At 45.7% G+C, this 15,126-nt stretch overlaps 1 protein-coding gene across 2 annotated transcripts in view; it reads left to right on the top strand.

Annotated features, from left to right (window-relative positions):
- LOC124118729 (transmembrane protein 8B-like) overlaps positions 1 to 13,690 on the top strand; it is a 30,073-nt gene extending 16,383 nt beyond the window's left edge. Inside the window, exons 7-12 of one of the 2 annotated variants that reach the window (XM_048399990.1) lie at positions 1,128 to 1,351; positions 4,026 to 4,183; positions 6,728 to 6,906; positions 8,662 to 8,931; positions 10,273 to 10,480; positions 13,433 to 13,690. In XM_048399990.1, the coding sequence (XP_048255947.1) occupies positions 1,128 to 1,351; positions 4,026 to 4,183; positions 6,728 to 6,906; positions 8,662 to 8,931; positions 10,273 to 10,480; positions 13,433 to 13,518 (1,125 nt within the window). In that variant the 3' untranslated portion in view covers positions 13,519 to 13,690. Of the gene's footprint in view, positions 1 to 1,127; positions 1,352 to 4,025; positions 4,184 to 6,727; positions 6,907 to 8,661; positions 8,932 to 10,272; positions 10,481 to 13,429 lie in introns of both variants that reach the window. The other variant, XM_048399989.1, reaches the window with a different exon arrangement.
- The last annotated feature ends 1,436 nt before the right edge of the window (positions 13,691 to 15,126 follow it).

The following is a 15,126-nucleotide window of genomic DNA, read 5'->3' as shown; positions in this document are numbered from 1 at the left end:
TCCTTGTGTGTAATGTGAGGTATAGATGGGAGTCTTGTCTGGACGGTTGCCATGGAAGATGGTGATGAGGTAGTTGGTGTTCTCCCCTGTATTAAGACTTTTATAAGCTTGTCTCCATCCTTGTGTGTGATGTGAGGTATAGATGGGAGTCTTGTCTGGACGGTTGCCATGGAAGATGGTGATGAGGTAGTTGGTGTTCTCCCCTGTATTAAGACTTTTATAAGCTTGTCTCCATCCTTGTGTGTAATGTGAGGTATAGATGGGAGTCTTGTCTGGACGGTTGCCATGGAAGATGGTGATGAGGTAGTTGGTGTTCTCCCCTGTATTAAGACTTTTATAAGCTTGTCTCCATCCTTGTGTGTGATGTGAGGTATAGATGGGAGTCTTGTCTGGACGGTTGCCATGGAAGATGGTGATGAGGTAGTTGGTGTTCTCCCCTGTATTAAGACTTTTATAAGCTTGTCTCCATCCTTGTGTGTGATGTGAGGTATAGATGGGAGTCTTGTCTGGACAGTTGCCATGGAAGATGGTGATGAGGTAGTTGGTGTTCTCCCCAGTAGTAAGACTTTTATAAGCTTGTCTCCATCGTTGTGTTAGATGGGAGATGTAGATGGGAGTCTTGTCTGGACGGTTGCCATGGAAGATGGTGATGAGGTAGTTGGTGTTCTCCCCAGTAGTAAGACTTTTATAAGCTTGTCTCCATCCTTGTGTTAGATGGGAGAAGTAGATGGGAGTCTTGTCTGGACGGTTGCCATGGAAGATGGTGATGAGGTAGTTGGTGTTCTCCCCTGTATTAAGACTTTTATAAGCTTGTCTCCATCCTTGTGTGTGATGTGAGGTATAGATGGGAGTCTTGTCTGGACGGTTGCCATGGAAGATGGTGATGAGGTAGATCAGATTCAGGTTCATTGTCAACATGATTATTACCAGTTTCATGAATAATTTAATGTTTTATCAATTGAACTTTATGGATACTGGTATATAGGGTATGATAAATATTTTTTATTATTTTTTATTCCTTTAATATTTAGATCTTGAATCTCCTGAATTTGTCATTTATTAAAATGACCTATCGTATTGATGGTGCTTCTTGTTGGAACATTCAGACTGCCATTTCTCCTCCACAGGACACAGATGCTGAGTATGTCCAGGTTTGTGGGCAAATCCTTCGGGACAAGATTCCAGCTCTTGCATCTGACAACCTATGTAATGTCTCCTCCCTGCCCACTAACATGCTCCAGGTGAACACCAGCACCCCTGAACACAAGGGGCAGGTGCTTGTGCCCTACCCCGAGCCTGGCTTGTGGTCCCTCACCCTCTCGGTGTACTGTTACACAATGGACAACAGCAGGTGGGTGTCTTTCAGTGGGTGTGTCATGGTGGGTACGTCAGCAGGTGTGTGACAGTGGGTATGTCAACAGGTGCGTCATCATAGGTATGTCACGGCAGGTGTGTCACAGTGGGTGTGTCATGGCAGGTGTGTCATGGCAGGTGTGTCACAGTGGGTATGTCAACAGGTGTGTCACAGTGGGTTTGTCAACAGGTGTGTCACAGTGGGTTTGTCAGCAGGTGTGTCACAGTGGGTGTGTTATGGCAGGTGTGTCACAGTGGGTATGTCAGCAGGTGTGTCACGACAGGTGTGTCACAGTGGGTGTGTCATGGCAGGTGTGTCACAGTGGGTATGTCACGACAGGTGTGTCACAGTGGGTGTGTCATGGCAGGTGTGTCACAGTGGGTATGTCAGCAGGTGTGTCACAGTGGGTATGTCAGCAGGTGTGTCACAGTGGGTGTGTCACGGCAGGTGTGTCAAAGTGGGTATGTCAGCAGGTGTGTCACAGTGGGTATGTCAACAGGTGCGTCACCATGGGTATGTCATGGCAGGTGTGTCACAGTGGGTGTGTCATGTCAGGTGTGTCACAGTGGTTGTGTCACGGCAGGTGTATCACCATGGGTATGTCAACAGGTGTGTTACCATGGGTATGTCACGGCAGTAGTGTCACAGTGGGTGTGTCATGGCAGGTGTGTCACACTGGGTTTGTCAGCAGGTGTGTCACAGTGGGTATGTCATGGCAGGTGTGTCACCATGGGTATGTCAACAGGTGTGTTACCATGGGTCTGTCATGGCAGGTGTGTCACAGTGGGTGTGTCATGGCAGGTGTGTCACAGTGGTTGTGTCACGGCAGGTGTATCACCATGGGTATGTCAACAGGTGTGTTACCATGGGTATGTCATGGCAGGTGTGTCACAGTGGGTATGTCAACAGGTGCGTCACCATGGATATGTCACGGCAGGTGTGTCACAGTGGGTGTGTCATGGCAGGTGTGTCACAGTGGTTGTGTCACGGCAGGTGTATCACCATGGGTGTGTCAACAGGTGTGTTACCATGGGTATGTCATTGCAGTAGTGTCACAGTGGGTGTGCCACGGGAGTAGTGTCACACTGGATATGTCATGGCAGGTGTGTCACAGTGGGTATGTCAGCAGGTATGTCACAGTGGGTGTGTCATGGCAGGTGTGTCACAGTGGGTATGTCAACAGGTGCGTCACTATGGGTATGTCACGGCAGGTGTGTGACAGTGGGTGTGTCATGGCAGGTGTCTCACAGTGGTTGTGTCACGGCAGGTGTATCACCATGGGTATGTCAACAGGTGTGTTACCATGGGTATGTCATGGCAGTAGTGTTACAGTGGTTGTGTCATGTCATGTACGTCACACTGGGTATGTCAGCAGGTGTGTCCCAGTGGGTATGTCACGGCAGTAGTGTCACAGTGGGTGTGTCACAGTGGGTATGTCATGGCAGGTGTATCACAGTGGGTATGTCAGCAGGTATGTCACAGTGGGTGTGTCATGGCAGGTGTGTCATGGTAGGTGTGTCACAGTGGGTATGTCACGGCAGTAGTGTCACAGTGGGTTTGTCATGGCAGGTGTGTCACACTGGGTATGTCAGCAGGTTTGTCACAGTGGGTATGTCACGGCAGTAGTGTCACAGTGGGTGTGTCACGACAGGTGTGTCACAGTGGGTATGTCATGGCAGGTGTGTCACAGTGGGTACGTCAGCAGGTATGTCACAGTGGGTATGTCGCGGCAGGTGTGTCACAGTGGGTATGTCCGCAGGTGTGTCACTGTAGGTGTGTCATGGCAGGTGTGTCACAGTGGGTGCGTCACAGTGAGGGTGTCACAGTGGTGTAAGGTGATGTTTGCTTTGCAGAGTTTCATGCCTTAGCTGTGCCAGGATCTGATGGTCATGGATTCAAATCCCAGATTTGCCCTAATTATGATCCTTGTCGAAATAGGTATGTTTGTGGGCGGATCCATCATTTTTTGAAAGGGAGGGGTCTAATAACGAAATATGCTCTCAGTGAGGGATTGTCTACAACATACTACATTTGTTTTCAAAAGAAGGGGGACCCCCTAGATCCCCCTCTGGATCCGACTTTGTACTGCCTGTCACATCAGGCTTGTCTTCCACATTACACTGGACCCGTGAAGATTCCGGGGTAGAATAGGTCTTCAGCAACCCATGCTTGCCATAAAAGGCGACTATGCTTGTCGTAAAAGGCCACTAACGGGGTCGGGTGGTCAGGCTCGATGACTTGGTTGATGCATGTCATCTATCCCAATTGTGGATCGATGTTCATGATGTCAATCACTGTATTGGTCTGTTCCAGAATATTTACACACCGTCGTCATGTAGCTGGAATATTGCTGAGTGCGGCGTTAAACAACAAACCAACCAACCAACCACATTACACTGTCACAGCATTATGTAACTGATATCCATTATGCCATTAAACCCAACTCATCCACCCACACGGGGAGGCACGGGTGGCCCAGTCATCTAAGGCGCCGCGATTCGCTGTGCAGAGCTGCGTCTCTTTGGCATGCCAGAAACCTATGATTGTGGGTTTAAATCTCCGTTCACCTGATTATGTTTCTAGGTTTGTCAAAACCATACCTGCATTTCACTAACATTTTAGATAATATTTTAAAATAGCAATGCACTTGTTCTCCTCCTTTGTCCAACAGCATCACCTGGACTCCCTGCTCCAACAACAGCTACAATGTCAAGATGAAGCTGGCAACTGACCGCTGTGTGGGCAACACCTGCAGTGGACACGGCAACTGCAAAGAGTACATTGTCGGCCCATCCCTCATCATCTACTCCACATGCAACTGTCAGGCCGGTAGGTACATAGTGGTCCGTCTGTCAGGCCGGTAGGTACATAGTGGTCCGTCTGTCAGGCCGGTAGGTACATAGTAGTCCCTCAGTCAGGCTGGTAGGTACATAGTGGTCCGTCTGTCAGGCCGGTAGGTACATAGTGGTCCCCGTCAGGCCGGTAGGTACATAGTGGTCCCCTGTCAGGCCGGTAGGTACATAGTGGTCCGTCTGTCAGGCCGGTAGGTACATAGTGATCCCTCAGTCAGGCCGGTAGGTACATAGTGATCCCTCAGTCAGGCCGGTAGGTACATAGTGATCCCTCAGTCAGGCCGGTAGGTACATAGTGATCCCTCTGTCAGGCCGGTAGGTACATAGTGATCCCTCAGTCAGGCCGGTAGGTACATAGTGGTCCGTCTGTCAGGCCGGTAGGTACATAGTGGTCCGTCTGTCAGGCCGGTAGGTACATAGTAGTCCCTCAGTCAGGCTGGTAGGTACATAGTGGTCCGTCTGTCAGGCCGGTAGGTACATAGTGATCCCTCAGTCAGGCCGGTAGGTACATAGTGGTCCGTCTGTCAGGCCGGTAGGTACATAGTGGTCCGTCTGTCAGGCCGGTAGGTACATAGTAGTCCCTCAGTCAGGCTGGTAGGTACATAGTGGTCCGTCTGTCAGGCCGGTAGGTACATAGTGATCCCTCAGTCAGGCCGGTAGGTACATAGTGGTCCGTCTGTCAGGCTGGTAGGTACATAGTGGTCCGTCTGTCAGGCCGGTAGGTACATAGTGATCCCTCAGTCAGGCCGGTAGGTACATAGTGGTCCGTCTGTCAGGCCGGTAGGTACATAGTGATCCCTCAGTCAGGCCGGTAGGTACATAGTGATCCCTCAGTCAGGCCGGTAGGTACATAGTGGTCCGTCTGTCAGGCCGGTAGGTACATAGTGGTCCGTCTGTCAGGCCGGTAGGTACATAGTGATCCCTCAGTCAGGCCGGTAGGTACATAGTGATCCCTCAGTCAGGCCGGTAGGTACATAGTGATCCCTCAGTCAGGCCGGTAGGTACATAGTGATCCCTCTGTCAGGCCGGTAGGTACATAGTGATCCCTCAGTCAGGCCGGTAGGTACATAGTGATCCCTCTGTCAGGCCGGTAGGTACATAGTGATCCCTCAGTCAGGCCGGTAGGTACATAGTGATCCCTCAGTCAGGCCGGTAGGTACATAGTGATCCCTCTGTCAGGCCGGTAGGTACATAGTGATCCCTCTGTCAGGACGGTAGGTACATAGTGGTCCCTCTGTCAGGCCGGTAGGTACATAGTGGTCCGTCTGTCAGGCCGGTAGGTACATAGTGGTCCGTCTGTCAGGCCGGTAGGTACATAGTGGTCCGTCTGTCAGGCCGGTAGGTACATAGTGATCCCTCAGTCAGGCCGGTAGGTACATAGTGATCCCTCAGTCAGGCCGGTAGGTACATAGTGATCCCTCAGTCAGGCCGGTAGGTACATAGTGATCCCTCTGTCAGGCCGGTAGGTACATAGTGATCCCTCAGTCAGGCCGGTAGGTACATAGTGATCCCTCTGTCAGGCCGGTAGGTACATAGTGATCCCTCAGTCAGGCCGGTAGGTACATAGTGATCCCTCAGTCAGGCCGGTAGGTACATAGTGATCCCTCTGTCAGGCCGGTAGGTACATAGTGATCCCTCTGTCAGGACGGTAGGTACATAGTGGTCCCTCTGTCAGGCCGGTAGGTACATAGTGGTCCGTCTGTCAGGCCGGTAGGTACATAGTGGTCCGTCTGTCAGGCCGGTAGGTACATAGTGGTCCGTCTGTCAGGCCGGTAGGTACATAGTGATCCCTCTGTCAGGACGGTAGGTACATAGTGATCCCTCAGTCAGGCCGGTAGGTACATAGTGGTCCCTCAGTCAGGCCGGTAGGTACATAGTGATCCCTCAGTCAGGCCGGTAGTGGTCCCCCTGTCAGGCCGGTAGTGGTCCCCCTGTCAGGCCGGTAGTGGTCCCTCTGTCAGGCCGGTAGGTACATAGTGGTCCCCGTCAGGCCGGTAGTGGTCCCCCTGTCAGGCCGGTAGTGGTCCCCCTGTCAGGCCGGTAGTGGTCCCTCTGTCAGGCCGGTAGGTACATAGTGGTCCCCGTCAGGCCGGTAGTGGTCCCCCTGTCAGGCCGGTAGTGGTCCCCCTGTCAGGCCGGTAGTGGTCCCTCTGTCAGGCCGGTAGTGGTCCCTCTTGTCAGGCCGGTAGTGGTCCTTCTGTCAGGCCAGTAGTGGTCCCTCTGTCATGCTGGTAGTGGTCCCCCTGTCAGCCCGGTAGTGGTCCCTCTGTCAGGCCGGTAGTGGTCCCTCTGTCAGCCCGGTAGTGGTCCGTCTGTCATGCCGGTAGTGGTCCTTCAGTCAGGCCGGTAGTGGTCCTTCTGTCATGCCGGTAGGGACATTGTGGTCCCTCTGTCAGGATGCCATCAGTTCTTGCATGTAATACGACCTATTCACTTTAAGCCAAAACAAGTGAGATTTTAGTACGATTGTAACTGTTTGTTTTGTTGACAAGTCAGCTGAGAGACCATGTGTTGTTGCCAGGTTGGCGGGGCTATGCGTGCAGTGATGGGTCGGAGGCATTCACAGTAGCATCCCAGCTGGAGGACATCCTCCTGCTCACTCTCAGCAACTTGTTCTTCCTTCCTGCCATAGCCCTGGCGCTGTACCGCAGGTTCTACACTGAGGCCCTGGTCTTCACGTACAACATGTTCTTCTCCACAGTGAGTACACCAAGCCCACTCGGACTACACTGTTCATTTTCACTTGTCTGCAAAAAACATTAGCCACAGGACCTAACAGTAAGAGTGGTAGCCCACAAGGAAATATCCTTCCTGAATTTGGACTTCCTTGAGCGATACATCAGTGTTTAATAAACCCACCTGCCCGACAGTCCGAGAAAGTCTATTTTGCTGATGGACAGACAGTTTTGAAAAGTAACACGCCCGATGGTCTGGGGTTGAAGTTACTAAGTTGACAATCCACCAGTTTATTGTTATTGTCTGAGAACTAACATTAAACAGTACTTATGCTTACCCTTCTGTTACTTTTGATCGTTAGCCTAGAAAATTCCTGACGGACATTTTATCTGTTCTGGTTGCTTTACTATGTCACCACTCCAGTTGTCAGAATGACATTTTGGCGAATTTTTTACACTGTAAACATCATTTCATTTAATTGACAGAATGTTCATACTGTAAACTACGTTTATAACGAACACGTTTATAACGAACTGCTCTTTTGGTACCGGATGTTTGCTATATTTTTTATCATATAAAGTTGATGGATATAACGAACACGCTCAACGGAAATACACGAAATAACGGATAATGCAAACTCACCTTGTGGTCCCGTGGGTACTCTGTCAACATTACGATAATATGTAAGTGTATAACGAACTGTTAATCTCTGAGCTGAGCTCCTCACGTGTCACCATTCAAAACATCCGCGGCCAAGCGCTGCTGTTCAAAGCGTCAATAAACATTTGAAGACAATTGATTTACTCTTAAGTATTGACACCTTGTCCTCAAACTACACCCGCAATTAATAATAGTAACACAGTGATTGAAGTGGATATATTCTGTACATGTACAGTGCACACTTTTGTTATTTATCGAGTAACATGATGTCACATGACTTGATATAAGATGTCTGACGGTCGAAATACGTATTCGACTGACGAATATACGGACGAACGACGGATATAAACGAAATTGGTGGTCCCTTTGAGTTTGTTATAACCGTAGTTTACTGTACATCAAAACTACACTACAAAGAAGTTGTATGTATCCGGGGGTAATGGCATCTTCCCGAGGCAAGAGAGTTAACTGACTTTAAAAGTCCAGTTTCCACACTTGCCGAACTAGGCTGGAATTACTGGGCTCGATCATAGCGCCACCAGTGGCTATTACCTGTTATGTCCCTTCTACACCTCGCCTATGGACCAATCAGATTCCACCTCTCGTATTGCTTGCGTTTGCTTCGCACAAAATGGTGGCGCAGAGTCAGGACGATCTGATCGATAATCAAGATCTATATTGTGATAAAACGGGTCTTACATTGTGAAATGCATCAAATCAAGTGAGCACCTTGATTAAAAACATGAAAAAAAATGGAAAATATCTGCTGTCAGCGAGTTGGTGGTGCTCTTGTTTAGCAAATCCTGCAATCGACCGAAATCTGCACGACAGTTTACGAACCGGATTTCGATTTCGATTTCTGTGCGCAATTTGATTGGACTATGCATAGAATCGTTAGTCCAGCCAAATTGTAACTCCATAATAACAGCCCAGTTTGGCAAGGGTGGAAACTGGACTTTAATAGTCAGTTAATTCTCTTGCCTCGGGGAGATGGGGTAATGGAGGAATGATGCGTATACAAACCCCGTGGTGAGTTAACATTTCGAAAGCGAGGATGGGGCTACGTTAATTTTGGTTATCCCCTTTTAAGTTTTCACAACTTCCTCTTCCCTCTGTCAGATGTACCACGCGTGTGATGGAGACCGTATCGCGATGTACAAGTACTGTATGATGGACTACAACATCCTCAGCTTCTGCGACTTCCTCTCGTCCGTCTGCTCGCTGTGGTTTACCATCGTTGCCATGGCGAGGGTACAGGCACCAATCACAGTCATCCTCCAGGTGGCAGCACTGCTGGTTCTGCCAATAGGAGTTCTCAAGGATCATACAAGTCTGTGGTTGATTGTTGTGCCTTTGTTGTGTGGAGTTGTCCTTCTTGCTGTGTCATGGGTGAGTCATGATAGTTTATATTTCCATGCCATTTCTACTCAGGGATTAATTCATGTATTTAAGAAATAATCAAGTCGAGGTCATTGTTTATCGTACAATAAACACTAGCCCCGATGTTTTCCCTGCAGTGTTTTATTGTATGATAAACAACGACCACGATTCGTTTATTTCTTATGAGATATTAACATTATGTACAGTCTTTTCAAGGATGTTAGTAAAAAGTAAAAATATTTACCCATTTTTAAATAATAATGACTCACTGAATAGAATCCGACCTCGGAAATGTCGGACAAGTCCATTTTACAAACAGGTTTGGTATTTCCTGCATGGTCTCACAATCCTCACGTCGGACAACTGTAACTTTTTTCCTAATAACGTTTGTCATATCTCTCTCAATTTTGGATGCAATTGTTCTGCCACTGTCTTTATCTGCATGGCCCAGCTACATCTATGGGGAACATCTCACTTCAGACTTCCCTCTCAAAACTAAAATTGTCCAATTTATGACGTCATTATTTGTGAGCGCATGTTCGAACCTCCAGAAATGATGTCATGATAGTACAATGTTTTATCGTGAAATAAACCCCACTTCGTTCTTCATTGTTCTTTATGATTTATCGCGTAGCTATCTTATATATGATCATAAAGAACAGTGTCCTCAAGAGCCAGGAGGGCGGTGGGGTAGTCTAATGGTTAAAGTGTTCATTGAAGCCCATTTCCTGTGTTCCCCGCCATGATATTGCTGGAATATTGCTGAAAGTGGCATAAAACCATATCTACTCAAGAAGCAAGATCATGGGGTAGCGTAGAGCTTCAAGCTTTTGTCATGCCAAAAATAATAATTATCAAAACGGTTACAATATCAAAAGCCCATTTCTGATATCCACTTCTGTAAGATTGTTGGAATATTACTAATAATGTGATAAAACAATAATCAGTCAAAACCCATCGGTCAAATCTTGACCATCAAAGTCTGTGTCATTCTGGTAGCAGTGATTCAAGAATGGTAGCTACTATAGCAGTAACTGTAGAATAGGTCTTCAGCAACCAATGCTTGCTGTAAAAGGCGACAGGTGGTCAGGCTCGTTGACTTGGTTGATACATGTCATCGTATCCCAATTGCGTGGATTGATGCTCATAATGTCAATCACTGGATTGTCTGGTCCAGACTCGATTATTTACAAACTGCGGTCATGTAGCTGGAATATTGCTGAGTGCAGCATTAAACAACAACAACAACAACAAAAAGTAACTGAGTAGAAAAAACAACAGTTGATCCTATGGTTGAAAGAAACACGAGTCTGCAAGAGTGAAGTACAAAGTTAAGTTTTCCTATTTCAGAGCTTAAAGTGCCGATCACGCGGCAGGTGCTATCCTACATGGAAGAGGTATGTGTTCTTCCTGCTGCCGGGCGTGGTCATTGCGGGGTCAGGTGCGGCGGTGTTCTCCTTCGCAGAGACGGTGGAGAACTACCGCTACGTCCACAGCACCTGGCACATCTGTCTCTTCACCTGTGTCATCTTCTTCCTCCCCCAGAGAAGATGGAAAGGTAGGGAACAGCTGTGTTGATATTTATATTTTTCTATTAATCACAGAGATCTGTATACAGGTCAATGACTTAGACCCGAGAAAGGTAATAAGTTAATGGCAAAAGTCAATAAGTCTGAGAGTTTCCAATGACAAACCATAACAAATCAATGCAATACCATTCGTGATTGGATGAATACATACGAGCTAGCCATTGAACTTTGCAATAAGAAAAGCTCTTGACTAAGTCACAAAAGTTCCTGACAGTGTTTCCCTATGATACAGAAAGTATGATGCAAAGACATGCACTGATCAGAATTTTCGTTACAAGTTTTGCAGGCTGTGCATTGTTCTATTAAATCGATACTGTAAGTAGGGCTTATCGTTACTATGTACTTTTTATTTATGAAATTATGACACATGTGACGCCTTGTTTAGCATTTCTATCGGTCAAAAGTCCGGCTAGTTAAACAAACCATCTTTCAAATTAATTTTTTTATTGGTCTGCCGACGGCCATAAGAAACTCTGAATCATGTTAATCTAATATTTAGTGTGTTTTCTTCGGTGCTTGTCCTTTCTCTGTTTGAGTTGTTCAGAACGTTATGCCCATTCTAGTTAGACAAAGTTGAACAATTTCACCATTTTTCCATATCACATTTAGTCATTTTACATTTCATGTCACCCTTCCTAAATTTCTTCAACCCAAAGTACAGTCAAATCTCGTTAATCCGACACTCGTTAATCCGACAATCGGCTTTATCAGACACTAATGATGGGAACCGATTAAATGAGTGCTATTTAGACCCGTTAATCCGACAGTCTCTCACTCCGACTCCGACACACCTAATTTGCAACGAATTACCGAAATCCGACACAGTGATCAGCGTACTCCGTGGTCATCGGCCCGCGAGTGCACAGCCCGTGTTTTGATGCGAGACGAATCAGCTGGTAGCTGCATATTACAACGGCTGCAGGGATAAACTTGCTTAACAATAAACAATTAATGCTTTAAATAAAGAAAACAGGATAAATCACATGTTTAGATTACTTCAATCTTATTAAAATCAGATACAAGTTCGCGCTATCAACGAGGACATATTCCAATAGAAACCAATGAAATGACAAACAGGAAGTTGACGTTAGCCACTTAGAAAGCAGCTTTCTTAAGCTTCGGGTACCAGTTTCAAATTTGCGACTTCCATTCCAGACTATGCTTTTTAAAGTACCGTATTCAACGTAATAAGCGCCCAGGGCGCTCTCAAAATTAGTAATAGGGAGCTCTTATTAGAATATTATTTTGGGGATAAAAACAGAGTTGAAAGATAAATTTTGAGGTGTATGCTGACAGTCTGAAATGTTTATGTACGACAGATATATTTTTCCAGAATTTAATTGCCCATAATTAAGGGTGCATATAACACACGAGTGCGTATTATACACGAATAAATAAGTCTTGTGTACATTGATCAATTGGAAGGGGTGCTAATTGGGATTGTTCAGTAGCCAATATATTAGCAAATATCGCCGTGGGCGCCTATTAGAGCGGGGCGCTTATATCGTCGAATACGGTATTTTGAATAAGTCATACAGTCCGTAACAGTTGTTTTGTGTTAAACTTTAGAGGTTGTATGATTAGAAAACATATTCCGCCAACAATGTAACATAACAATATGAATATTTATTTTTTATTTTTTTATTACATGTTTGAATCCTTGTCTATCATGTAGTTGTCCAATTTTCGATCACGAACATTGATACTACTTAATTTCTTTTATTCGACATACTCGTTAATCCGACATAATCAAATGCAACCATTGATGTCGGATTAATGGGACTATACTGTATGTGGGCACAGGGACCCTAGTTGTCCAAGGTGTTGCCCTGACAATCCACTGTGCAGAGCTGTGTCCCTTGGGAGTGCAAGGATCTGAGGATCATTGGTTTGAATCCCTGATTTGCCCTGATCCTTGGTTTGTCTGCACCAAGCCATCTCGTGATTTTCACTTATCTTCATCAAGCTTTCCTCAGACATCAGGCTGACACACATGATATACCGTATTCGACATAATAAGTGCCCAGGGCTCTCAAAATTAGAAAAAGGGGCTCTTATTAAAATATTATTTTGGTGAAAAAAACAGAGTTGAAAGATAAATTTCGTGGTTTATGCTGGCAGCCTGAAATGTTTATATTCGACCGATGTATTTTTCCAGAATTTAATTGCCCATAATTAAGGGTGCATAAATAAGTCTTGTGTACATTGATCAATCGGAAGGGGTGCTAATTGGGATTGTTCACTAGCCAAAACATTAGCAAATATCGCCGTGGGCGCTTATTACGTCGAATACGGTAACAAACATACTGTTCAAATTGAGTTACACCCAACTCTCTCGCTCAAATTTTTATAATTGTACAGGTTATTTTCCTGCATCAGTTTGATTGTTTGTTTGTGTGTTTTTTATTGCTGCTCTCATCAGTATCAAGCTATATGATAGCGGCATGTTAATAATCAAGTCCTGACCAGACAATCTAGTGATCGATGTTATGAGCTACAATCAACATCATCAGGGCACAATATCACGCTACCACCAAAGTTACTGAGCCACGCCGCCTGATCCATTTGGTGCCGACCTGTGAAGAACCGGGATGACTAGGTCTTCAGCAACCCATGCTTGGTGTCAGAGGCGACTAAGAGGATCTGGTGGTCAGGCTTGCTGACTTGGTTGATGCATGTCATCATATCCCAATTGTGTGGATCGAAGCTCATGATGTCAATCACTGGATTGTGTGGTCCAGACTCAATTATTTACAGACCGCTGTCATAAAGTTTGAATATTGATGAGTGGGGCATTAAACAACAAACAAACAAATCAAAACATGTACACATAATTTCTACACCTTGTGCATTTTATCACTTTGTTATTCAGATTTGGGTTTTTTGTGTGTTTAATAGTCACGTTGTGGTTGTTTTTGTAGGTGTAGACATCAGTAAGAGTTCAACATCAGAGGGCTCGGTGGAGGAGCTAATTGCCGTTCAGGACACCGTGACCAGGGTGGTCTGACAACAGCTGCCCTTCATCAACAACAGTCTGGGATCGGTACACATTGCCAGGACTTGGCTGCTTGTAGTAGTTCAGACCAATGCCGATTTTATAGTGCTAGCCCACTGAGATACCATGCCACAGTTCAACATCAATACCCCACTCAGACACAGTATACTGACTCCGAGCTGACCAGTCCTTGTTTTAACCCCTTAATGCCGAGCGCCAGACAGGGTAAAAACAAGTACCATCTTTTTACGTCTTTTGGTATGATGCAGCTGCGAAACGAACCCCCGACCTTCCGCTCTCGGGGCAGACGCTCTACCACTAGACCATGGAGGCGGTCCCTTGATTCAGAGATGTTTCCAGACAAGGGATTGTGAGATCATACACACAGTATAATGTACAATTTATGAATGCCAAAGTAAAATTTCAAACAGTGACCCAAGAAGGGAGGTCTTCTATGCCCTGGCAGCATTTCTGCTGATTTTTCAATTTATGGTTTGACTTGTCAATATTTACAAATCTGCACCATAGGAGTCAGAATAGCGTTTTATTGCTTTATATTTAATTGTTTCTCCATTAACATTGGTGGTTCATGCAACAGAAGTCATAATTACCACACTACTGGGTAAAGAGTCCCTCATGCAAACAGAAGTTTCAGTCAATAGGTTATATTGAACACTGAGGCAACAGTCCAGGGCCCACTTGCACAAAGCGATCTTAGCGCTAAGATGATCTTAACTGCCATACTTAAACATAGGCTTACGATAGCCTTAGCGCTAAGATCGTTTTGTGCAAGTTGGCCCTGGTGAACACTATTTCAAGTATGGTGAAGTATTTAATGTCAGTGAATACCGATATTGGGTGATCCTAGTCTCCATTGATTGTACATATCTATTCATGCATATCTTGATTGTACATATCTATTCATGCATATCTTGATTGTACATATCTGTTATGCACACTTCTGTATATTTTTACACGTTCCTACATATCACATACCTGTTCATTATGACATTCTTCAATCATATCATTTTCCCGATATGTAGCTGAGCAGCTGCAAATGATGTGGCATTATTCAGTCTCCTCCTTGTGGCTCGACTCAGGACTGGCAACAGCGGGTTTAGTCATGGTTATCAGATGTTATTGGACTGGTTGTTTATTGGGGTCTCTTGTAGGGTTGGGATGAGTCCAAATTTACTACCCGGGTACCCATCCCCCTATTACCCGACCCTACCCGGGTACCCACTGTAGGTCTCAAGAGATAGGTGAAAATGTCTGATTGGGAATTTTTTTACCATACCCCTGGCAAAACGTATTTAGATACATGTAGATGTATCAAACAATCTGGTCATGCATACACTGAAGTTGACTTATCTTTATTCAACCATATAAAAAGTCAGAAGGAATGGGTGCATAGTCAGAAAGAAATGTGAACATTAGTTACTTGTAGGGTAACCATAGAGTTCTAGTTAATTTTTGTCAATAAACAAAATATCATGACGAACCACGGGTCCGGGTTGTCCATTGGGTACCCGGGTCCTACTCAGTACCCACCCGACCCTAGTACTCGAGTTACCTGTCCCAGCCCTAGTTGGTTGGTTGGAGAACTTGAAGTTTGATGGT

Source organism: Haliotis rufescens, unplaced genomic scaffold (genome assembly GCF_023055435.1).
Source record: "Haliotis rufescens isolate VD_foot unplaced genomic scaffold, xgHalRufe1.0.p SCAF_2, whole genome shotgun sequence".
NCBI lineage: Eukaryota > Metazoa > Mollusca > Gastropoda > Lepetellida > Haliotidae > Haliotis > Haliotis rufescens.
Note: the sequence above shows the minus strand (reverse complement) of the source record. Positions and strands in the feature narration are given on the sequence as shown.